We start from the raw sequence: 26,160 nt of genomic DNA, 5'->3' as shown, positions 1-26,160 counted from the left end.
GTGGAGCAGGGTGGAACCCAGGCGAGGAGGGAGTGGCTACATTAAGGGCAGGGAGGCTGGGTGCGCCCTTCCTCGGATCCCTGGAGCGGCTGGCGGGACCGGCTCAGCCGGTCCAATCATCTTCCGGTGCTGGGAGAACGGGGAGGGGCAAGAACTATGGAACTCCTATGGAAGGAGACCAAGAGTACAAGGAGTAGGGGCTAACTGGGCAGCTATAGTCCGGAGGCCAGACTCCCACTGAAGATGGCACCATTGCTCCAACAGTAGGCTTTGATGGCAACACTTTGAGGGAAGTGTTGATACAGACTTTTTCAAGAGAATGAGAGTTCTGAAACATATGGGAGTTTTAGTGTTCCATCTCTTGAGGGACCACATCTATCGGGCTTTCTTATTTTCCCAAACGTGGGTTTTCTTGTTTTTGTTATTCCCAAGTGGCTGCCCTGTAGAGATTTCTAGTAAAAGTCTTAAATGAAAAGGACTGTGTGTTATACTTGTCTTCAGAAAAGTAGGGCTGGAGAAAGCTGCAAGGGACAGAGTAGTAGGACTGTCAGAAGACACAAGGCGGCATGCTGTGGTTGGTAGCTATACATTGCTGAAGAGCAAAGGGATGATCTATCCCACACACTAAATGTCTTCTTCATTTGACAGTCGGGAAGCTGAAAAACTTTGGTATTTTTATTCAAGCATGTATAAAAACAAAACAAAAAACTTCACGGATACAAAAGATACCCCGTTTCCCATCCAAGGGGACAGAGGCCTGAAGCTGGGTCCTCTTTCTATTCCAACTGGAAACTTCCCACTACTGGATGAGAATAGACCCTAAAAGTGGCTCTTGGGACCGTTATGATCTGTCCCTTGGGTGAGAAGTGATCATTTACAGCACATGTAGGTTATGGTTTACACAAAAATGTCCAGTTATTTTTCCTTCTGACCACCCCATTACCCCCACTTCCTGAGATGAGAAGCCTGGGTGTAGGAGGAGGCTGTGGTTGTTGGGCTTGATTCAGTGCAAAAATAAGACAACGCCCCTTACAAGGACTCTGACTTATATCAGTTTTCCTTGATATCTTACAGTAAGAAAACCTGCATTGGACGATTCCGAATCCTGAACCTGCCACTTACTTAATCTCTTTAAGGCTCAGTTTCCTTTTTTTGTGAAATGGGATAATCCCTAGCTCACAGAACTGTTGTAAGGATCAGGTGAGATAATGTAGGTAAACTTTAGGATGATGGCTGGCATTGTAAATGCTCAATTAATAGTAATATCTATGCCCAATCTCTTTCTTCACTCAAGATTTGAAGCTTTCCATTCTTTCCAGGGGACTGAGTCATAAATTATACTTTCCCCTGCCCGGGTACCCCTGTTTCCTCGTCCTGAGGAGTCTGATGGGAAACACAAGCACACTTTAAAGCCTAATCTCAACAAGTCAGAGTCTGAAAAAAAGGGACATGGGAGTAATCCTTCATATCTCCAGGGAGTCCCCCTGAGGAAGCTGAGGAATGGGATTAGGAAAGCACACAAAATAGGGAAAACCTCCTTTCCCAGGAATGGGAAAGAGAAGAAAAGTGCACAGCTGGCTACATACCACAAGAATTTTGTGTCAAAGTGTTTAAAAGCCTCCAAGGGTTGAATGGAATTGTCTGGGACTGGGGAAATGGGGCTGAGACCTGTGAGGGAGGGACTAGGGAGAAGACGAGTACCCTCTAGAGGCACTAGCTGCCATGAAATGCTCCCTGAGTACTTTAGGAAGCAGGGGTTATGTTCTCTGAGCATTAGCCTTGGGGAAAAGCCTGCTGTGCCAGTAATCAGGGTTATCAAAAGCAGAGTCAGTGGCTTCTAAACTACGTAGAGTTTTGAGGCGGGCACAGTGGACATGGGGGGCATGGTGTCCAGGCCCCTGGAAAGCTCTCATCTCTTCATACCCTTGTTCAGCTGCTGGGCAGGCCCCCATAGCTGCATAATCTCCCCCAGGAGCTCCCCCACCATGTCGCCGATTCATATATTCATAGTCCTCATCCGGGGTTGTGCCAGCAGTGGCCATGATTGGCACAGGGTTGAGTGGGCAACTCTGTGTGCTGCCCAGGGAAGCGCTGAGGTCTGATCCCACATCCATGTACTCATAACCCAGCTCCTCAAGAGAGCTAGGCCTAGGGGGACGAGGCGGACTGTGCCTTCTTCTCCGGTTCATGTATTCATATTCCTCATCTTCATCTTCTTCTTCAGTACCCAGGACAGAACTGAGGCCCACTGAAGAAAGGGTGCCCTCCCGGGAGGAGGGAGTACCTGGAGATTGAGAAAAGAGGCTAGGTATGTGGAGAACATGGTAGTAGGCAGTGGGAAGTGGGGGAAAGTTAGGAAAAAATGAAAAGGGAGGGATAGGATCAGAGAAGACAAGGGGCGCCTGGGTGGCTCAGTGAGTTAAGCATCCAACTCTTGATTTCGGCTCAGGTCATGATCTCCAGGTTCATGGGATCCAGCCCCACATCGGGCTCTGCTGACAGTGTGGAGCCTGTCTGGGACTGTCTGTCTCTCTCTCTCTCTGCCCCTCCCCTGCTTGCAAGAGCAGTGCTCTCTCTCCCTCGCTCTCTCTCAAAAATAAAGTTAAAAAAGATCAGAGAAGATAAAAGGATTAGGATAAGCCTGGGGAAAAGATTAGAGAAAGATCTGAGGAAAACCCTAGGAAGAGTCAGGCACCTTTGAGGTGTGCATCTGGCATGACATATCCATTGACATCCTCTTCCTCTAATCCTGGTGGGGAGAGTGGGGTGACAGGAGTGAGCAGGCTGTGGCGCTGGGAATGGTAGGCACTGTCTCCACGTGGCCGTGGGCTCCGGCTCCGGCTCCTACACATTGACACCTTCTCCTGGAGCTCAGCCTCAGAGCCTGTCACATGGCCTTCTGAAGACTCTGATGCCAGGCGTCCCCGTGGCAGTGGGTGCAGGGAGACTGGACGGGGACACCGCTCACCACCCCCACAGACTGAAGACTCCTAAGGAGGAAAGTAAAACAGAGATTTACACAGAGACAAGGAAAGAGATATTTGTTTAGGAGACTGAGTTGTTCATAGCCTTCTTTTTTTGTAGGACACTGATTGAACCTCAAAGGTTTTGGGGTGCCTAGGTGGCCCAGTCAGTTAAGCATCCCACTTCAGCTCAGGTCATGATCCCACAGTTCATAGGTTTGAGCCCTGCATTGGGCTCTGTGCAGACACCTTGGAGCCTGGAGCCTGCTTCAAATTCTGTGTCTCCCTCTCTCCCATTCCCCCTCCCCTGCTCGCACCCTGTCTCTCTCTCAAAAATAAATACTTAAAAAAACCCACAAAAAACAAAACAAAAAACCCTAAAATGTTTCTAAAGTGTCCCACACTGCCCCTATGGGTCCTAAGACACTGCCACCTAGCCTCGCAGTAGCCCCTCAAAGAGACAGACCTTACCTGGCAGGCCTCCCCAAGATTACCCTGGTTCATAGGCATATAGCCAGATGATGGGCTTAAAAGGCTCTGGCTCTAGGATGAAAAAAAGTGAAGAAGAGGTTTGATTAAGGGAGAAATCTACTCACCATGGGGGCCTTTGAGTAGTTAATCTAGGTATCAGTGGGGTTCATGAGGGTGCAGGTACGTAGAGGGCTCAGGGTGCAGAAAGTCTTGAAGCGCTGGGAAGTTCCTTACCCCACGGGGCCGATTAAGTGTTCCAACTGGCAGGCTGAGAGCAGAGCCTAGTGTGGCTGCCAGGCCATCCTCCTCTGATTCCAAGTCCAGGTCCAGCTCAAGTTCTGGCTCCAGCTCCACTTCCTCCAGTTCCTTGTTTGTCAGAGCAGGGGGTTCTGCCCCAGGGGGTATTCCAGGCCCACTTTCTCTCTGTAGGGACAGGTGATTGTTAAGGTGGATCCTCGTTCCTGCCCTGCCAAGTCTGCTTTCCTCTAGATCTCCTTGACAACAACTAGTTCCTTCTCACCTTTATGACCAGATACCGTGGTGGGTCTCGGGCCATCCTGGTAAACTCATTGGCTAGTTCTTTAAAGGTTGGGCGAATATTCTCATCAATCATCCAACCTAGGGGTAAGATGTAGAAGTAGAGCCATAAGAGGGAAGTAGAGTAGGGAGGGAAGTCAGTTAGAAAATGGCTGGGGGGTCAGGGGTGCGTGGATGGCTCAGGAGGTTGAACATCCAACTTTTGATTTTGGCTCAGGTCATGGTCTCACGGTTCGTGAGACTGAGCCCTGAGTCGGGCTCTATGCTGCCAGCACAGAGCCTGCTTGGGATTCTCTCTTTCCCTCTCTCTCTGCCCCTCCCCTGCTCGTACTCCCACTCTTTCTCAAAATAAAGAAATAAACATGTAAAAAAAAAAAAAAAGGCTAGGATCAGCAGGTAACTCACACTTGACCATGACCATGTACACATCAATGGTACAGATCTGAGGCTGCGCCAATCGCTCCCCCTTCTCTAGCAGGTCAGGTACTTCAGCCAGTCGTAGCCCAGCATAGGGCTCTGCCCCAAAGGTCATCAGCTCCCAAACTGTCACTCCTGGTATAGGAAGACATGACTAGTTGATGGCAAAATAGTAGACATGGCATGAAGACTAAGGGGAGGCAGAATTTAATCTAACACAAGGATCCGAAGGGCCTAGAAATTCTAAGGGGTCTCTCAAAAGGCAACTATGGGATTTGGGCCAGTGATGATATGGAGGGTATCCAGATGGACTGACCATAGCTCCAGACGTCACTCTGGTGTGTGTATTTCCCAAAATGGATACTCTCGAGGGCCATCCACTTAATTGGAGTCTGGGGAATTGAAGGCAAAAGTTGATTTCTAAAAATTTTCTTAGCACTTCTAAACCCCAAGTTCTCTATCACTCTTTTCTCTGTTGCTTTCTGAACTCGTACTTCTGGCATCTCCAAGTTCCTCTCCTTGAACTTACCATGAAGCATTTCTTTGCCTCTGAAGGAGACCACTGACTGCTTCCTGTCCCCATGCTTCACTCCACCCCCACCTCCTTACCCAGCCCTTTGTGTCACCTCACCTTGGCCTCACTGTGTAGTAGCTGCTTATCGTCAGGGGGCAGCAGGTCCGCCACCCCAAAATCTGCCACCTGAACCTGACTGGGTGACTTCAGTAGCACATTTCGGGCAGCCAAGTTCCTATGCACCATACCATGCTCCTCAAGGTAGTACATACCCTACAGAGGAAGGAAGTATTCTCAAGGTTGGGGGAGTTGCTCCTTGAGATCCAGAATCATCCCAAACCCTAAAGGCACCTCTCCGAATTTCAACTCCCTGCCAGCCATCAGTCAGGCAGTTCAGTCATAGGACTCCTCCGGGTTCCTCTCACCTTGGCAATCTGTACTCCCCAGTTGAGCAGCAGCTGGGGCCCCAGTGCTCCACGGTGTTGTCTCACGTGATCCAGCAGGGAGCCCAGAGGCAAGTACTGAGTGACAAGCTGCAGAGATGACCCTGGGCACAGTCCCAGCAGCCGTACAATGTGGGCATGGTCTAGGCTACCAATGGCCAGCATGTGCTAAGAGACACAAGAGGGGTTATCCAGGGATCAAACAGGTCTACATACGTACACCCAGATCAGGGCTATCCCAACATTCAAGGACATCAGTATGGTTAACAGTACTTACTGACACAGGACCATGCCTTTACATAAGCGTATCTAATATTGACCTCTTTTCCAGTGGCATACAGAACACCCTTCCCTCACTTACGTCTGTCACATCTTGAAAACTTTGCCGTCCACTCTTATCCTCAATGACTTTAATGCAGACTGGAATCTTGATTGATTCACCCTCAGGAATCCACACTCCCTAAGAAGTTTTGGACAGGAGTCAGCCAAAGGTCATTCTCCCCAGGCTAGCCCTTTCCCTCAATCTTTCTCTCCTTCACCCTAGATCTTTCCCCTCCTCCTCCACAGACTTTCTGCAGGCCACTCACTTTGTGCACAGTTCCAAAGACGCCCGAGCCAAGCACTTTAAGCTTCCTCAGCTCTGTTTCTTTGAAGATTCTGGCCAAGACTTTGTTAGCCTTCTCACTGGGATCCAGAGGTTCTATGCTCTGAGGAGCAGAAGGGAAGAAAATACTCAAGCCCATTGCCATGCCCCACTCCCAACTCTCTCCCTATAGGTGGATGCTCAGAGCCACAAAGCCCAAAGGGGTGGGAGCAAGAAGAGGAATTGTCTTTAGTCTTAAGAAGCGTTGCAAGCTTATTGGGGAGTAACAGACCCTAAGGACTGAGGAAGTTTTTTGTGTTCATGAGACCAGCAATTAAGAGGGTTGGGTTTCCCCTTTGATGGAGGGAAGGGGGAAGAGTTGCTAATGCTGTCACCTTGAATACTTCTTTACAGTTCCCTATGCTTTCCAAAGCATTTCCACATACATCAGCCCCTTTCACCCTTACAGCCATTCTGTAAGGATGAATGTTATTTCTCGTGTACATGTGCATAAAATGAGGCACAGAGAAGGAAAGTAACTTCAAAATCATGTGGCAAATTAATGGCAAAATCAGGACTAGGATGCATCTCTCCCATTTCTCTGGCCAGAGTTCTTTTTAATGGGCCATACTACCTCCTTGAAGAAAAGGATCAAATCTCTGGGAAAGGAGGCTCTTAAAGAGTGGTGGTATGGGGTACCTTTCAAGATTAGGCTAGGCACTTACCTCACCCCGTTCCAAGTAGCGCCTCATAGCTCTCTTATTCTGAATCCGGCGCCCACGCAAATAGAGAAAAGTGCCTCCCAGGATCAGGAAAACCACTGCCAATCCTACTACCACTGTTAAACCCATTGCCAGATGGGTTTTGCTGTGGGATAGAGAAGCCCAGCATTATCCTAGGCCTACACCTCCCTTACAAATATCACCTGTGCCGGGGTGCCTGGGTGGTTCAATCAATTAAATGTCAGACTCTTGATTCTGGCTCAGGTCATGATCTCACAGTTAGGGAATTCAAGCCCCGTGTCAGGCTCCACACTGATAGTGTGGAGCCTGCTTGGATTCTCTCTCTCTCTCTCTCTCTCTCTCTCTCTCTCTCTCTCTCTGCCCTACCCCTGCTTGCACTCTCTCTCTCCCTTTCTCTAAATAAATAAATAAATAAATAAATAAATAAACATCCTTTAAAACAACAATAACCAAAATAAAACAAAACAAAAAAACAAATGTCATTTATGGTACAGATCTGGGACAAGAAATTAACATTCACACATACACATGTCCTTGAGCACTGAAAGGGTTAGCCTAAATCTGGACCTCCTGAGGCTACTACAAGCTAATTTTCGGAAGGGAAGGCCAGAAGCCTGGATTCTTGCGTCTCTGAGTCCAGTGATAGTGGTGTATATAGAAGGTCAAAATGAATAGAGTCATCTCTTCCCAGCAGGTAACTGCCGCCTCCCTAGCTTCTCTCCCAAATATCCCCAGCTTCCTAATCTCCAAGCCCATCATACCTGATCAGTGCTGGTGTTTGGCCTAAACAGTCTTGCAGCTCTGGTCCATTACACCTGGAGAACAAAGTCACCTCCTTAAATGGGAGCTTGGGAGACTCCCATAGGAAGCTCAATTCTGACAGTCTCAACATACAACACTGTTTCAGATCCTACCATAGTGTCCCATCCTGGAGCCCAAATCATATCCCAAGACATGGCCCCCATCTCTAGCTTACCAACCCTTCCTGAGTCCCTCTCTTGAATGAAACTCCCCTGAGCTGGGGTTATTCCAGGTTCTCAAAACTGTGGTATAATTGTATGCTGTTACTGAGATTCCCTTTCTCCAATCCTTCATTATGCAGCTGAGAGTGATTCTTAAGTCATAGTTCCTTTCTTCTTTCGGCTCCCTTTACCCTCTACTTTCCCCCTAGTTTTATGTTCTCCCCTTCCCCCCACATCAGCCCATCACTGACCCCTGGGTGCAGTTCTCATGGCAGGGCCGACATTCATTCTGAGAATCTGGGTACTTGTAGATGGGGCCCTTGGCACCAAGGACTCCATAGGGGCAGCTGCTCACACAGTGAGGCCCATCTCGAAAATGGGCACACTGAGCACATGCATCAGAGCCCTGGGTGGAAGAGAGAAGGGCGGGAAGGATGGGATGCCAATGTCAATTTCATACCTCCCAGCAAGGACCAACCCAGCCATTCAAGAGGCTTCACCCATAGACCCTAGTGTTATCTGGCCTCCCTGTGTTGGCCTTGGGATTTGGCCATATCATTCCCAGGACCTTCAAGTGTTGTCCTTGCCCTCTCTCCCTTAGAGATCCTGGTGTTGCTACCGTACCGAGCCATTGCATGTGGCACTACCCTCCATGGGTTGGCACTCCGGGTGACAGGAGAAGCATTCAGCCTCATGGGAAAACTCACGAGGCTCCCTGCAATGGAGGGTTAAAGGAGGGGGTCACTTCTAAGTCCTGACCTTTACTTCCTGACCCCCCAACCACAGGGTCCCCTTCTTCATTCCCACCAAAGCATATGCAGAGTCATCTAATGGCTTTCAGGTGCCACCTGAACAGCTCCATCCCGGGGTCCCAACCGCCCCCCCCATCCCTTCTTGACTCTCTCGCCCCTCACTATTACCCATTCAGAAAGTTGCAGTGGGTCACACAGACACCGCCTCGGCTGTAGTTTCGACAGGATAGGCACTGACCAGGACCTGGGCCCCAGCATCCCCCAGAGGAGCACAGGGGATCACATACTTTGCCCTCTGCCACTGGAAAGGAAAGGGTGAGTTAGGAGGAGTCAGAGCTCTAACATGCCCTCTTTGGAACTCTTCCTCATAATCGCCTCCAGCTTGACATACCCCTCTCCTTGGTTCCACTCCCATCCCTTCTACTTCCGGGGCGGACAGTCCTTACACTGTACTCTCTCCTCCCTGACCTCCTCTTCCCACCACCCTGGGGGTTGTGTCCCTCACCGCAGTCTCTGCGGGGCCGGTTATGCTTGATGTCTAGTCTCTCTTCTGGAGGCCCCCGCAGCAGCCGGGTCCAGTTCAGAGAATGGTGGTAGCACAGCTGCCTATTGGCGCTTATGTAGATACGCCCGGCACTGATTTCTTTCAAAGATCGGAGGCCCAACGATGTTATATTCAAGTTCTTCATGATCAACAAAGAGAAGCCCCGGCTGAGAACAAGGAGACAGGATGAGAAGGGGGAAAAATGACCATGCAGTGGATTCATGTTCATTCAACAAATTTGCTCTGGGCCAGTCAGATCACTGAGACGGACACCCCTTCCTTTTGCCTTTTCTTCTTCAGACTGGCAGATCCTTTGGGACTGCTGTATGACACAACACCTTGTACTTCACGCAAGGATGCCTATGAAACAGGGTTCATTGCCTGGAGATGCTATTACCTCCACACTCTTTACTACTCACTTGTAGAGGCTCCTGCCCCCAATGGTTGTCAGGTTGGAAAAGACACTGAAGTTGTGCATGTGGGGAGGCCAGGATTGGATGTTCAGGTAACCTGGGGGGCCAGAGAGAAGTATGTGAGCAGGGAAATCTTTGCCGCTTGCTTTCTCAGGTTCTATTGGTCCTTCCCCTGTTGCTTGGGACATGATTTTATAAGTGGTTACGTAGCAATTTGTGCCAGTGGTTTACCTATTCCTCTCAGACAAGATCACTCACCTGTGATCTCCCGTACTGTCCGGAAGACATTGAGCTTCTCAGGGTCCAGGGCAGGGATCTTGTGCCAGGGGTCGCTGGAAAGAATAGTAAAAACCAGTTGACAAGGTAGAGGTAGAACCCAGTAGCAACAAGCATGCCTAGGCTCAGAACTTAGTTTCTAAACACCATCCTCCACTGAAAAGGAACAGGGCTCCTTGGAGAAAGGGCTAGGGCAGGAAAAATATAACATGAGTTTACAGCATCTTATGCCAAACGGTATGGAAGTGCCCCCATTGGCCAGTTCAGAGATAACTGAACACCAAAATAATGACTGTAAAAGATTATAAAAAATTGAATGAAATAGGTATTATTGAATAAACAAATAAATGGGAAGGGGAGACTCTTCCTAACACTGAAATGCCAACAAATAAATGTAAAAGGACTAATGGAATTAGAAAACCATCATGTGGCAACTCTCGTTAAATAACTGATTTAGGGGGTTCCTGGGTGGCTCAGTTGGTTAAGTGTAAGACTCTTGATTTTAGCTCAGGTCATGATCTCGAGTTCATGGGTTTGGGCCCAGCGTCGAGTTTCACGCTGAGGGTGCAGAGTCTGTTTGGCATTCTTTGTCTCCCTCTCTCTCTCTCTCAAAAATAAAGAAAGAAACATAAAAAAAAAAAAAAACTGATTCAGGCAGGGGCACCTGGCTGCCTCAGTCGGTGGAACATGAGACTCTTGATCTTAGGGTTGTGAGTTCGAGCCCCACGTTGGTTGTAGAGATTACTTAAAACTAAAATCTTAAAAAAAAAAAAAAAAAAAAAAAAAAAAAAGAGGACACCATGTCCTTGTCTCTTGCCACTCAGCTAAATGGTATCAGATTGCTTAGGGATGTCTCTGAGGGGATTCAAGCCCTGGGTGGGAGACGGAATTACGCATGGTCAGGTACTGTGTGACTTTTAAAATTTTATGACTTATATCCTTAATCAGCTGCATATATGGAGTGCTGAACCAAATGTAGTGAACTGTGAGGGGCTGGATGGGGTGAGGGATTAGAAAAGGAAAGCAGAGTCTCTAACCCATTGAGGCCAGTGATAAGAAAGTCCAGGTTGCCCAGGATCTTGGTGCAGTTCACAAACCCATCAATGTTGCTAGAGTCCACAGTCTGGAAGCGGCTCCCGGAGCCCGTCCCCTCACAGGCTGCAAACACAACAGAGGCTCAGTGGGCGGGGCCTGATTGGTCTCTGGGGAAAGGAGGTCTTTTTGCCAACTCCTCGCCATCTCCTACTCACCTTTAGGGCACAGCCCCCCACAAGGTTCACACATCTTGAGTCCATTTTTATCTACTTCCATCTTGTCAGGAGGACAGGCCCGGACACAAGAAGTTTGATCTACCACAAAGTTATCTAGGAAAGACGAAGGCACCATTAGTGACAAGGGAGGAACACTGCCAACCACCAACTGAATCTTGCTCCCTCCTGCTCTTTGCTGGATCTGCCCCGACTTACCACCGAAGGCTCCTGAAGCACTGTCCTATGGATTAGAAAGGCCCTTTGCTCTTTGTTTCAGAACTAGGAGCAATTACTAGAAATCATGGGGAAGCAGATGGGGGACTAGGGCATAGGGATCATTCACTGGAGGTTGTCAGATGATCACAACCCACATCCTCTATTTACCACCCAACTTGATCCCTTTTACCTCCTCAAATGTTGTCTAAAATCTAGTTTCCACGACCATTGTTCCTCTCCTTAGACACTTACGGGGACAGCTGGCTACACAAACTCCACCATACTGATACTTGGTGTGGGGATTGGGTTCCAGCTGGAAAGTTAGCTTGTTGTAAACAAGAGGCTGTGGACACTGGCGTACACACGCCCCACTGTCATTGAAGAGTCGACAGGCCTAGGAACACAGGAGATTCATAAAACTCACGTTATGTACGTACCCCTACCTCCTCCCAAAGCCCACATCCCCATTTCAGAACGCAGGCAAATGGTGGTACATACAAAGCAGTCTGTATCCTGAGGGCCTGAGCAGCCCCCTGCACACTCATCATGGCAGCACTGGTTGGGGTTGGGCCCAAAGCAGTGACCATTACACTGAGGGGCACAGATAGTCTTGGTCACTATAGAAAGAGAGAAAGCATGGCTGTCAGGGCTCTTAAGACTGTATTCTGAGGGGCACCTGGGTGGCTCAGTCGGTTAAGTGACTGACTTTGGCTCAGGTCATTATCTCACGGTTCATGAGTTCAAGCCCCATGTCAGGCTCTGTGCGGACAGCTCAGAGCCTGGAGCCTGCTTCAGATTCTGTGTCTCCCTCTCTCTCTGCCCCTCCCCCACTCACACTCTGTCTCTCTGTCTCTCTGAAAAATAAATAAATATTAAAAAAAAAAAAAAGACTGTATTCTGAGACCACTGCTCACTCTCTTGCCCTCTAGGCTTGTCCCTACTCCCAGTGTTAACATAGATTGGGGTGGGCAGGGATATGAAAGTGCATGAACTTGAAGTTTTTAGAAGGGAGAAAACCCACATGTCTGGCAGTCTTCCAGTCTAGGACCCCAGCAGCGCCCCTTGCAGGCCTCATGACAGGGGGGACCTGGTTGGGAAGGAAAGCAACACAAAGGGCTGTCAGGGCTAAGAAAGCCTTGCTTGAATCAACAGGGTATGATGTCAGCACACAGACACCCCAGTCCCAGGAAGCAAAGAGCCAGGGCAGTGTCCCTCCTTGCCCTTCCAGAGCAAGGCTGGGCTCAAGTGAACCTGTCAACAACGGGTGGAGCCACACCTCCATACCACCCACAGGGCAGCTGAAGGGGTGAGTCTGGCGCAATTGCCAAGCTCAGCCCCAGTCCAAACCCAGGAACTTGTTTCCTCCTTGGCAAACTGAACCCAGCAGGAGTATGTGTGAGTGGACAGGGACAGCAGATCTTGATCAAGGGTAGGTTCCAGGGAGAATGGAAAATGTTATAATGGAAAAAGATGTGGATATGGAGCCCAAAGATCTGGCTTCCTCACTTAGTAACAGATCTTCTGCTCCTTTTCTTCACATATTGCTTCTAGGGTTTGGATTCTAGGAGACTGACCTCCTCCCTCCTCGCAGGCTCCTTGGGTCTGGAGCCTGAGGTGTTTTTTTCAGTGGAGAGGTGGGTTCGAATTAAGGATATAATGATGATGGGAAAGGGGTCACTCTGGTTTGGTGGGGGCAGGGGAGCAGTCTTGATCATGTTCACTCACAGCTCTTGCCATTGTCCTTCACCACTATCTCGGCATCTCGGTCCCTCACGATGTCCCTCCAGTCGATTGTGTCCATGTGACAAAGTTTATCATTCTTCTCAATATAAACACCCCCTGACAGAATCTCTGAGATAGGGAAGAGAAGTGACAGGCTTAAGGGCTGCAGCAGACCTCCTCTTCCCTACACACCCCACCAACCCAAAAGGCCACCCAAGACTCAGAAAGAGGGGAGAAGGGACAGATGAATATGTCTAATTAAATCCGAACTGCAGAAAAGGCTTGCCTTGTAATGTAGAGGAGGAGCCAGGCCAAAAGAAAACTTCTGCCTCCTCAGACACCTGTCCAAATCCGGTTTAGCCAGTGGGGGAGGGGAAGGGAAAGCAAGAGAGAAGATCCCTGACTCAGCCACCTCCTTCCCCCGCCCTACCTGTGTGTTTTCCAACTGACAGGGACAGGGAGAAGTAGAAGGTAGCCATGCGGCATCTAACTCTCATGTTTCCCCAGCCTGTGGGGAATTATGAGGGGGTAAAGATAGAGGAGTGGGGGCGGGGGACCCCTTGGGTGGCTCAGTCGGTTAAGGTTAAGCATCCAACTTCAGCTCAGGTCATGATCTCGCAGTCCATGAGTTCAAGCCCCGTGTCGGGCTCTGCACTGACAGCTCAGAGCCTGGAGCCTGCTTCAGATTCTGTGTCTCCCTCTCTCTGCCCCTCTCCTGCTCATGCCTCTGTCTTTCTCTCTCACTCTCTCTCTCTTTCTCTCAAAAGTGAATAAACATTAAAAAAATTTGTTTAATAAAAATAAAAGTAAAGATAGAGGAGTGGGTAACAGATCCAGCTCCAACTCCAGACCCATGGGACATAAGGACCTTCCCCCTGGGCCGCAGACGCCTTTGCTCCCTATCAGGGCCCTATATGGTTTAAGGAGTAGTGGACCTTTAGACTACAATGTTCAACATGGTGGGCCCCATGAAAGGGGCACTTAGTGAGCAGTCTCGGGTTACCATCGAGGAGGCACCTGTCTGCAGGTTGGTTGAGGGGCAAGACTAGAAGGAATCATCAGGAACTGACCGGTGAGCTGAGTAAAGCGGAGCTGGCGCAGAGCATGGCTAGAGTTGGTGTTATAGTTCAACATGACAAAGATGGCAAACTTCCCATCGTAGACCTGGGTCCCCCGCACCACCCGGAGGTTGGGTAGTGGCAGTGTAGAGAACTCATTCATGGCCACGAGGACATAGCCGGTCACTTCTCGGATCCACTGTGATGGAACAGAGACCATGTCAGTGGGAGGGACAACAGGACAAAAAGCCTCAATCTCCTCTCCCTCCCCAAAGCATTAAGGAACCCCTAACCCCTCAAATTCTTTCCGATTCCTACTTTGGAGTAGGGGAGGAGCTGGTGTCACACTAGCGTGTCCCTTCTGCAAAGGAAGACAGGCAGCAGAAGTGACTGGGGAATTCTAGTCTCCTACCCTCTCTTTCTTAGAGCTCCTCTTGCCGGGAGGGTCCTTGCTTAGTCCCTTCCTGATCTTTCCAGTGCCTATCGGTCCCAGGGGTCTCTCTACATTAGCCCCTGTTGCAGAACACTATGCCACCCCTGCCCGCTTCTCATTGCCAGCTCCCGTGTATCCCTGGCTACGGAGGCAGACCCTAGGTCCCAGATGCCAGTCGTTGTCCCCATAAACACGCAGGTTTGGATCTTAGGAACTCTGGAGCTTTAGGAATGCTGAACTCCAGCAGAGGATAGCCCTGAGGAAGGGATGAAGGCTTCTGTGGGTGGAGTTAAGGGGGAAACAGGTTGAGATAGGGAGTCAGGCACTCTAACCTGCAGGAAGGAGAGATCAGCATTGTGTCCTGTGAGCACAATCTCAAGGTTCCCCATCACCACCTCACACCTCTCGTAGAGCTTGTGCAACGTCTGGTACTGGTTCTCGGCATCGCCAGTCACGCTCAGCCCATTCAGAGTCCCGGGACAGACTGGCAGAGAGTGGCAGAGAGCTGGACACAAGTTTTTAGCCCGGTCCCCCCAGATGGTCTTTGGTCCCCTCCTTTGGTTGCCCCACTCCAGTAACATTCAACAGGATCAAGAGGCAGATGCCTCCAAGCCCACCCCCCCAACCCCCCCTCCCCAGAGACAGACACAAAGGCCCATGTTGGACGGAGAGCCTGAACTCTCTCCTCTCTCACAATCCCCTCACTATCTCTCTGAACAGGAAGGTGAACAGGTTTCCCCTTTCCACCAGGGCCTCCTCTTGCCTCTTTCAGGTGCTACTTTGGGTACTAAGGAGTTAATGAAAGAGGATGTAGGAGGTTTTTTTTCTCCTCAGAGAGGTTAGAAAATGACCACAACTTCATTACACTTTTTTTCCCTTCCCCCTCTCCAACCAGGGTACTTACTTCTCTACCCTCATCCTGCCTCTCTCTAGGTCCTGGAATAAATATCTCTTTGGGGCTAGCACACAGCCCCTATTGTGTCTACCGAGGGTGGGATGGGGGCAGAGGGTGGGGGCAGTGCCCAGGGCCACAGTCCAGCCCACAATGAGGCAATTCTATCTAGGAGGAGGGGGCTGCTCCACCCTGTCCCGAGACACCCTGTCCTCAGTAGCACCCGCCCCCCTCCACCCTCAAGCCTTGGCCTCAGACAAGTGACCTCACTAGAAGGGGGAGCTCTGGTGGGGAGAGGGGGTCAATGTGAGCTTTGTCTTTAAAGCTGGAAGATAAGGAGCTGGTTGCCTACCCTGCACCCCTTCCCCCTTCCTAAATTCTGGCTTCCCTTCTCCCTTCCCCTGTCCCAACACACCCCAGCTCCTCAGCATCACACTTTCTGACAAATACACAGTAGCCTGGAGAGAAACAGCAGAGGCTTCCCCCGATTCTAAGCCTTCCACCCAATTCCATTGTCAAAAGATTCATTAAAAAGTTTTGTAACATGGCAATCCTCACGAGGCATGCCAGTCTTGGGGGTTCATTTGACCTTGTACATATGGAGGACATAGGGGCTATGGAAAATCTTGGACCCTAAGCCCTACCCCTGTCTCCTTCCTCTGGCTCAGTGAAAGACTGTGGGGAGGGTGGGGGGGGGTTAGATTCCACCTGTTCCAACCACCCTTCCCTGAGGCGCTGGCAGTTTAGGAGGCAGCCTAGGAAGCGGGAGTGGGAATGGAGGGAGGGAAATTAGTGAGGTCCCAACCCCTCCTCCTAGATACACCCCTAGTCTGCTCAGTTGACTTTTGAGCGCTCCCATTCCCTATCGCTCCCCACAATGGGAACGGGGTAGGCTAGACCCAGCAGAGGGGTAAACTGGCTGGGAGCTCCCAGAGGATCCTGGGAACTCTAGGGTCCTTGGGCTGAAAGGAAAGAGACTAGGAAGGTTAGTCATTTAGGGAACAGCCCCACCCCAAACCCCTTCCTGGAAGGACAACCCCTCTTACAAGTCAAGGTGCCAACCCTTGTCCCCAGATAAGGGAGGAGTCAAGATTTCTGCACAGAGAAGTGGGGTACGTATGTGATGTGTGTGTGTACGTGCACTTGCGACACACACAAGCATGTACACAGCTCCCCTGCTGGCCCAGAAATCCATACTGGTTCTGTCCTTGGGTTTCTTTATTAGGAAGTATTCAGGTGGCCCTATCCATCACACCTGCCTTTATGTGTTTGTGAAGACTCTATGTGTCTGGAAGGCTACAGTGTTAGAGGTCCCAGTTCCCTGCCACCCTGAGGGTAAAGTCCATATTACACAAACAGGGAACAAAGGGCCTCCTCGGGAAGAGAGCATGAAAAACATCTCTAAGGAGGAACAAGGCAGAGTGGGGAGGAGGGCTGGGGGAAGGGGATAATACCCAGGGACCAGGGGCACAGGGAGGGGTTTGGGCACTCCTTTGGTAGAGAGCACTAGGGTGGGTCAGACCAAGAATCTCCAGCCCTTCCTCAACCAGAGGCCTCCTCTCCAATATCCCCCACCCCCATCACAGCCAGGACAAAGGGGCTATAGAAGGACTGAGACAGGGCCGGATGCCCAGAGGCTGCAGGATCCAGATAAAGGGTAAAGAGACCCAACCATGCCTGCCTCCTGTCTCCCTCAGGGAAGGTGGCCAGGATGTGGGACTCCTGGGTTCCTGATTGAATATTCCAAGGGTCTGGATGGGACAGTGATACAGTCATTCTATTCAGTCCCTCCCACTCCAATCCCCAGACCCCCCCACCCCCGCCCTTCACCAGCTGGGAGTGTTCACATCTCAAGATCCCAGGGTCTAAATTTAGGCCCAGCAACTGTGGGGGAAGCACAGGTGTTTCTCCCACTCCCACTCTGGGGAAGAGGCCCTGGCTGTGCCAAACCCCAAGCTGAGGTCTGGGGGAGGGGAAGAGATCAATAGGATTCCTCCAACGTGAGCAACACCAGCACCCTCAGGTGTCCACGATCCCAGAGATACCCCAAAGGGGTGGGCTCCAGTGGCATGGGAGTGACAGGAGGAACAGAAGAGCAATCTGATTCTTGTTAGACTCTAAGAGAGACAGAGTCAGACAATAAAGAGAATGTAGGTGGGGGAGAAGCTGGGTCTAGGAAGGACTCCCAGGACAGGAAGCTCAGAAGTTAGGAGAGGTGCCCTGTTGGGTCTCAGGTTGGGGAGAAAAAAGACAAACAAGAGGAATACAGATTGGACCTCTTTGACCCTACAGCTCCTGGCCCGGAGCCTTATACATAGTAGTTGCTCAATAAATATTAGTTGAATTGATCTAGGTCTTGACAAAACGAGGTTGGTCAAGTCGGGGACCTGCCACTCTATTATCCTGAGGAAAAGAGGGAGGTCGGCCTCTGCGTGGCCTCTCACCTGATGTCACCTGTACTTAGCTCTTTGGTTATTCTCAGCCCTTCCCAGGGCAGGCCAACTCACGGAAGAGGAGGTGCCTGTCTTGTTTTTCCAACAGTAGAGAACAACAACCCCCTCCAACCCTTCCGTAGCTCCGCCCTGTCGGCAAAACAACGAAACTGGAGGTGCTGAAACCCCGGGACGCGGTTGGGGAACAAACTGAGACATCCCCCCACCCCTTTCTCCAAGACCTAAATCACCCATCATCTCACGTTTACAGAACGAGGTCCCAGCTCCCCTCCCTACAGGGACCCTCAGAAGTGTGATCTGTTTCGGCATCAGCCCCACCGAGAGAGACGAATTAGAGGGTCGGCGACGCGCTGCTGAGCGAGTGTGTGTGTGTGTGTGGGGGGGGGGGGGGGGGTGTGGTTCAGGAATCCCGACCCCGTCGGGACCACGCCGAGAACCCGAGCCTGACGGTCTCCGCCTAGGTGGTCCCAGCGGACCCGGGGTGGGCACCCCCAGCCTCGCCCCGCCCCAGCCGCTGCCCCTACCCTCCAGAATTCGGCGCACTCGGTTCGGGATCCTGGGTTCCGAGGCTGCGGGTGCCCTCGTGCCACTTACCTGCCTGCGAGTTGCCCACCTCGGAGCCCCGGGCCAAGCTGAGAAAGAAGCCCAGCACCTGCAGAGCCCCATTCGCCCTCATGACTCCAGCAGAGGGTGAAGGCAGCCCCGCCGAATCCGGCCCGGGGTGGGGGTGGGGGGGTGCTGGACTAGGACATCGAAGCGGAGCCACCTGAGCCGCCGGCGACTTAGCAGCGGCGGCAGAGGAGGTTGCAAACTGCAATAGGAGCCGGAGCCAGAGTCCGGGGCGGGATAGTAGGGGAGGGGTGTATGTCTGTGAGAGGGCGAAGGAGGGAGCGCAGGGGGAGGGGGTGAGTCACGGCCGCGCCCCCTCCGGCGCGAGGCTGGCGTGGAGCTGGCTGGAGCCTCCGGCTGCCCGCCCCGAGCGCGCCCCACGCCCCAGTGTTTGTCCGCTTGGCCACGCACATCGAGCATGGGTCTCACCCTAATTTTTCTTCGGGAGCTGGACTAAGGGGGGGGGGGGCGAGATTCCAAACGCCCCCAAATGTCTCCAAAGGGGAAAGGTGATGGGGGTGGGGAGAGCGCTCCAAAACCCGCCCCCTGAAAGTTGGCCTCGCCCATTAACCAAATCACTCGACTCCCCCAGCCGGTTGGGTCACTTGCGGGATTTTCTTTCTGAACGTGAATGTTTTTTTCTGTGTGTGTTTTTGAGGAGGGAGGTGTTTGCCTCACGCTCCGGCCACCTCAGTTTCCCCGGAAACCCGTCGAAACCCCATAATTCATCTACCCTGCCGAGGAACCCGAGCCTCAGAGGCCGCGTGAAATTGCACTGTCTCCGGCCGCTTCCTCCTCCAGACCCGGCGCCGGCCCTGCCTCTCCGGGGGATTTGGGGGGGGGGGGGGGCGGGGGTGGTTTCCAGCCTGGGAACAGACCCGAAGCCCGCCTTCTCACTTCCACCCCGGGAGGGGCTCCCGCACCTGTCGCGGTCCCCTCTGCTGCCCCCCACGGCCGCCTGGGAGAACAGCTGCCTCTTCCACACTGGAGTCACCGCGCCGTCGGGGCGGCCGGAGTTCCCGCCACTCTTCGGCGGACCCACACCGGCAACACGGTCCCCACCACAGGCGCTCACGCCTTCCAAGCCCGGACTCGCGCTGGAAAGGAGGGGGGTGTGGCGAAGGTGGACGCAAAGAGGGCACTAGGGACTGTGTCCAAGAATGGCACGGATTCCCGGCACTTCCAGCACCAGCTCCCAGATCCTGGCCATAGTCGGTCAGGCGCACCAGTCAAGGGGCCAGTCTTAGAACGGATCCGATGGGCGCCTCCTGGTACCAAACGGGTGGCAATGAGGCTCCACACAGCGTCGCATTTCAAATCCCTAGGACTGGCGTTCCGGATCTCGCCCAGAGAAGCCTAATTATTTTCTCCAGAGTTTCAAGCCTAAGACTCAGAACGGTGGAGCCTTGATGAAGAAAAATTTCGCCCCCTACCGAGCCAAGACTACCGGCTAAAATTCTTTAAACGTGGTCTGTATTGATATACACCCTAAAGGGCCCATTCTCTGCTGGAGGCTTACCTTTGCCCTCAGGCGTTGGCCTTGTCCTGGACGCTTACGCAACAGTCATAATAGTAATAGTAACAGGGAAACATTAACATATACATACATATATCATTTCATTTGCAAGAGTTTTCTCAAACTGAGATAATGTCTCACTTAACATCCATCATTCCATTTTACAGAACTGGAAATGTGTGACTCCTTCAAGGTCACCCACCTTGTAATAGTGGGTCAGGTGATCAGGAGGGGGAGCTAGGGTTTTGCCTAGGTTTCTTCTATCACAGAGATTGGAGCTTCATCTGCTCAGAATCAAGTTCCCATTAGCTAACTGAGCCAATAGCATTAAAAAAAAAAAAAGGTTTTTAAGTAATTTCTACACCCAACATGGGTCTCAAACTTTCAACCCTGAGATCTAGAGTCGCATCTGAGCTAATAGTATCTTTAAGGGGACTTTCCTTTTGTTACTCACCATTCTAATGTTCAAGACTCTGGTTATGAAGGAGGAAACACTCCTTAGGTTCTTTGTAAAACAGTTGTATTATTTGTAAGGTTGTTGTTAGGGTTTAATGAGAAAAGGTGGGTAGAACTCTTACTTACAGTGTCATGCTGGTCCTTTAAGAAGCATTCAATGAATGCTATTTATTCCTATTATCAACGACCCCACCTTTCTCCTCTCCAGCTAGATCCCAAGGTGTGTTTGCTGGTATACATTCTTATGCTTAGAGAAACATCATGCTAAGCATCAGGGGATATGAATGCTGCATAAAGCTGACACCTTTGGGGCCATCTCTGTTGGGTGCTGCCCTCACTGTATAAATGAAGAAAGGGAGGCTTTATTCACAAAAGCTCTCTGCATCTAGCATCCCTTATTTTTCCTTTCTCTTAGCTTATGATTTGGGTTCTTATTTTCCTGTGAAAATAAAAGTAATCAAAAGAAAACATAGTAGGGCACCTGGATGGCTCAGTCAATTAAGTGTCTGACTCTTGATTTCAGCTCAGGTCATGATCTCCTGGTTGGTGAATTTAAACCTCGAGTTGGGCTCTGCGCTGACAGCTCAGAGCCTGTTTCGGATTATCTGTCTCCCTCTCTCTTTCTGCTCCTCCCCGCTTGGCTTTTCTCTCTCTCAAAAATAAATCAATAAAACATTAAAAAAAAAAAAAAAGAAAACATAGTTATCTTTCTACCACCAAGCTGGTCAATTTACCCCCCCTTCCTCTTTTATATACATAGACTTCCATCTTGTTACAATGAGTCATTCTTGCCACTATTTAAGCCAACTGTCACTCCGCCATTCGCATCCCTCACCCCTACCCCACCCTTCAGTTCTATACTTCAGTCTATTCCTTTTTACCTTTCTTCTGTATTATTCCTTTTCTCTTATATTATCAAATTTTCTGCTAGATCATTCCCATTAGCATACAAATGTGCAGTGATATCTGCCATCTTAAAAAATAAAACAAACTTTTTTTGACCACATGGCCTTCTAGTCCTTTGCTCCTAATACTGGTGCAAGATATTCTATTATGTGGATCCCTGTGCTTTATTTGTTCACTACTCCCATGATTGCCTTCAGCTTCCTGCTACCACAAATGATGGTGCAGGTGGACATTTCTCCTTCAGTTCTGTGATAATTTCTCATGCGTATTGAGCTCCACACTCTGGAATGTCATACCATGGTGGGATTTCTATATCTCAACTTCCTCGCCAACATTTAATGTTACTCAAGTTTCCAATTTTTCAATATGCCATGAATTTAAAATATCTGCTTGCATTTCTTTTTCTTTTTTTTTTAATGTTTATTTATTTTTGAGAGTGAGAGAGACAGAACACAAGCGGGAGAGAGGCAAAGAGACAGAGAGAGGGAGACACAGAATCTGAAGCAGACTACAGGCTCTGGGCGGTCAGCATAGAGCCCGACTTGGGGCTGGAACTCAGGAACTGCAAGATCATGACCTGAGCCGAAGTCAAATGCTCAATCACCCAGGTGCCCCTCCTTGCATTTCTTTAATCATTAATATGTTTGAGGATCTTCTCAATTTTTTTCTTACTTTTGGTTTTTCTTTTTTATGAATTGCCTATTTGTTTTCCTTTGCCAATTTTTCTATAGGGATTCCCATATTTTTCCATTGACTTGCATCACTTTATTGTACAGTTCAGATATCAGTCCTTTGTTAATTTTAAACATTGCAAATATTTCTTCCCAACTTTCATCATTAACTCTGTCAATAATATTGTTTAATGGGGTGCTTGGGTGACTCAGTTCATTAAACATCTCATAAGCTCAGGTCATGATCTCACAGTTTGTGAGCTTGAGCCCCACATCAGGCTCTACCCTGACAGTATGGAACCTGCTTCAGATTCTGTCTCCCTCTCTCTCTGCCCCTCCCCTACCCGCACTCTCCTTCTCTCTCTCTCTCTCTCTCTCTCATAAATAAATAAATAAATAAGCATTAAAAAATAATATTGTTTATTGAACAGACATCTTTAATTTTGGTATAATTTAATCAATATTACTTCTTATGTTTTGTGATCTTGATAATTTTAAAGACTTCTCCACCCACTTATTGAGGTATAATTGAAATATAATCAATTTGCAATAAACTGTGTGTATTTAAAGTCCACAATTTGATGACTTTTGATATATATGTATATAACCATAACCACAATCAAGATAATGAATTTATCCATCACCCAGGAACATTCCTTCATACCTTTTTGTAATCCCTCCTTCCTAATCTCACCCTGCCTTACCACATCTTATGTATATCCAATTGTTTGAGTACTATTTATTTACTGATAGTGGATTTATAATACTAAAAAAAACCAAACTGTACTACATAGTAAAAATGGGCATTTGTTTTTCATTATTTTTAGGGAAGAAAGTTTCAGGTTTTACACACAGACTCCTTTGAACTGGATCTTATGAAATAAATACACAGAAGAGGTAAAAGGTATAGTAAGTTTCATATTACATAAAACCCCTGTGAGAGTGATTAATGCAAAAAATGAACAAACAAAAACACATGTGCAATTAGAACTAATACGTACATTAAAAAAAGATTTCTGGCTACAACCACAATATTACCCAATCAATAGTAGTTATCTTGGTTCTAAAACTAGATAATGAAAATGCATGAAATGAATGTTATTGGTTCCTCTCACTTATGTATATACATACAAATATTGTAAGGAAAAAAAAGCGAATATTCTAAATAAAATACCAGTTAACTTAATTGGTGTGTTATTTACTTTTTTTAAAGCTTTATTTATTTATTTTGAGATAGAGAAAGAGAGAGAGAGAGAGAGAGAGTGAGCTCGTGAGGGGCAGAGAGAGAGAGGGAGAGAAAATCCCAAGCAGGCTCCGCGCTATCAGCCCAGAGCCCTATGTGGGGTTTGATCTCCCCAACCATGAAATCAAGGTTGAGCTGAAACCAAGAGTCAAAGGCTTACCCAACTGAGCCATCCAGGTGCCCCAAGAAATTAGAATATTAATCAAAGAGTTTTCTACCCAAAAGTCTCAACCCAAATGATTTTATAGGCATATTCTACTGACTTCCAAGAATAGTTTCTCACTACTTTATGAGTTTTTCAGGAACCAGAAAAAGAGTGTGCAATAATTATTTATTTAATGTATTTATTTTAAGTAGGTTCCATGCCCAAGGTGAGGCTTAAGCTCATGACCATGAGATCAAGAGTCCCATACTCTACCGACCAAGCCAGCCAGGCACCTGGAGATAATTTTTTATGTTTATTTATTTATTTTGAGAGAGAGAGAGAGAGAGAGAGCAGAGGAGGGGAGAGAGAAAGAGAAAGAGAGAGAGTCTCCCAAGAAGGCTCTGCACTGTCATCAAAGAGCCCAAAACAAGGCTCTGTCCTACAAACTGTGAGATCATGACATGATCCCAAATCAAGAGTTGGATGCTTAACCAACTCAGCCACCCAGGTGGGATTCTCCTCTCTCTCCCTCTCTCCGCCCCTCCCCTGCTCATGAGCACAAGAGGCTCATGTAGGAGTATGTGCACGCTCTCTCTCTCTCAAAAATAAATAAACATTTAAAAATATTTTGTACTTTCTTTAATGTTTGCTGGCATTTTCAAGTTTTGAATTTCTTCCTGACCCATTTGCTCAGATAATTAAAATCTCTTTCTAATAACTAATTCATTCTTTAAAAAAAATTTTTTTTTGTTTTACTTTTTATATTTGAGAGAGACCGTGTGTGAGCAGGGGAGGGGCAGAGAGATGGAGACAGAATCTGAAGCAGGCTCTAGGCTCCAAGCTGTTAGCACAGAGCCGGACATGGGGCTCAAACTCACGAGGAGTGAGATCATGACCTGAGTGGAAGCAGGGCACCTAACTGACTGAGCCACCCAGGCGTCCCACTGATTCATTCTTGAGTTGAATGCTTTTTCATTTGTGCCCAAATTTTTTTTTCTTTCAAATGTATTTAATATTCTACATCTCTAATTAAAGCTTTAGTTGTATCCTACATTAAAATAATAATAATAATAATAATAATAATAATAATAATAATAAAAACGGGTGTGTGGGTGGCTCAGTCAGTTTAGTGTCTGACTTTGGCTCAGGTCATGATCTCAAGGTTCATGAGTTCAAGCCCTCATGGGGCTCACTGCTGTCAGTCCAGAGCCCACTTCCAGTCCTCTGTCTCTGCCTCTCTCTGCCCCTCCCTCACTCTTGCATGTTCTCTCTCAAAAATAAAATGAACATTAAAAATTAAAAATAAATAAATAAAAATAGTTGTATCCTAGAAAATATGACAAACTTTTATTTAAAGTATTTCATAATTTCTCTTACTCCTTTTTTTCCCCTCTTACTCCTTTTTTAATTCAAGATTTACTAACAGTATGTGCTTAGGTTCCAGACATTTGGGGATTTAAAAAGCTATCCATGGGGTGCCTGGGTGGCTTAGTTGCTTAAGCGTCTGCCTTCAGCTCAGGTCATAATGTTGCAGTCTGTGAGTTTGAGCCCCACATGGAGCTCTGTGCTGACAGTTCGGAGCCTGGAGCCTGCTTCAGATTCTGTGTCTCCATCTCTCTCTGCCCCTGCCCTGCTCATGATCTATCTCTCTCTCTCAAAAATAAATAAACATTAAAAAAATTTTTTAAGCTATCCTTTAATTAGTTATTTCCCATGTGATTGTGTTACAGTCATAGAACATAGGCTGTGTTATACTGATGCTTTGAAATGTAGTATTGGAGTGCCTGGCTGGTTCAGTCCATGGAGCATCAAACTCTTGATTTTGTGGTCATGAGTTCAAGCCCCACCTTGGGCACAGAGATTACCTTAAAAAAATAAGAATAAAAATAAATTTAGAAAAAATTAAAATGTAATATTAAGACTTCTTTTGTAAGTTAGTACATAGTCATCTTTTGTAATGTTTCACATGTACTAGAAAAAGCATACTATCTGTTTGTTAGATGTAGAATTCTCCATATACAATACACTGAACTCATTGTATTATTCACATCTTCTGTATCTCTGCTTATTGTGTCTGCTTCATCTATCTGTTTCTAAGAGAGCTCTGTAAACATTTCCAGTTCCAATAGTTGATTTATTTATGTTTGTTCCTAAATTTATTGTTTTTTATAAGTGCAAAAGGGGAGAATAAAAGTACTTTTTCACATGCCTCTAATGAAGAGTATGAATTACCACATGTAAAGCCTATATAGAGCATGCCTGGCTCTATTGAGTAACATAGAAGTTACTCAATACGGTTAACTATTACTATCTATCTATCTATCTATCTATTTATTTATTTATTTTGAGAGAGAGAAAGAGTTGGGGAGGAGCAGAGAGAAAGGGAGAGAGAGAATCCCAAGCAGGCTTCAAGCTGTCAGTGCAAAGCCCAATACTGGGCTCAATCCCACGAACCAGGAAATCATGACCTGAGCTGAAATCAAGAGTTGGATGTTGAACCGAATGAGCCACTCAGGCACCCCTGATTTTATTTTTAAGTAATCTCTACATAAAACTTGAGGCTTGAACTTACAAGCCTGAGATCAATGGGGTGCCTGGGTGGTTCAGTTGATTAAGCCTCTCTGACTCTTGATTTCGGCTCAGGTCATGATCTCATGGTTCATGGGTTCAAGCCCCATGTTGGGCTCTGTGTGATGTTGGGCTCTGTGCGGAGCCTGCTTGGGTTCTGTCTCCCTCTCTCTCTGCCCCTCCCTTGCTCTCTATCTCTCTCAAAACAAATACATGTTAAAAAAGTTAAAAAACAAAACAAACAACCCTAAGATCAAGAGTGCATGCTCTACCAGCTAAGCCAGCCAGGTAACACTTAACTATTACTATTTATATATTTTGAGCCTATATTGCCAAGCACATTTATGTTGGTTATGTTTTCTTGCTTTCTTTATTTTATCATTATGTAATGCTATCTCCTTGGT

At 48.3% G+C, this 26,160-nt stretch overlaps 1 protein-coding gene across 1 annotated transcript; it reads right to left on the bottom strand.

The window, feature by feature from the left end:
* Positions 1-657: 657 nt before the first annotated feature.
* ERBB3 (erb-b2 receptor tyrosine kinase 3) lies at positions 658-18,489 on the bottom strand. The gene is made up of 28 exons (XM_060657301.3): positions 18,237-18,489; positions 14,630-14,781; positions 13,877-14,063; positions 12,810-12,935; positions 12,106-12,171; positions 11,583-11,701; positions 11,337-11,478; positions 10,869-10,982; positions 10,656-10,776; positions 9,601-9,674; positions 9,349-9,439; positions 8,891-9,096; positions 8,554-8,686; positions 8,258-8,348; positions 7,885-8,039; positions 7,433-7,486; positions 6,654-6,795; positions 5,933-6,052; positions 5,707-5,805; positions 5,328-5,513; positions 5,020-5,175; positions 4,705-4,780; positions 4,377-4,523; positions 3,955-4,052; positions 3,669-3,857; positions 3,435-3,506; positions 2,696-2,990; positions 658-2,284 (listed from the first exon to the last, which is right to left on the bottom strand). Exons 1-28 carry the CDS (start codon positions 18,316-18,318, stop codon positions 1,758-1,760), a joined length of 4,020 nt encoding a protein of 1,339 aa, XP_060513284.1. The 5' UTR covers positions 18,319-18,489; the 3' UTR covers positions 658-1,757.
* Positions 18,490-26,160: the final 7,671 nt, after the last annotated feature.

Source organism: Panthera onca, chromosome B4 (assembly GCF_046562875.1).
Source record: "Panthera onca isolate mPanOnc1 chromosome B4, mPanOnc1 haplotype 2, whole genome shotgun sequence".
Classification (NCBI taxonomy): Eukaryota; Metazoa; Chordata; class Mammalia; order Carnivora; family Felidae; genus Panthera; species Panthera onca.
Note: the sequence above shows the minus strand (reverse complement) of the source record. Positions and strands in the feature narration are given on the sequence as shown.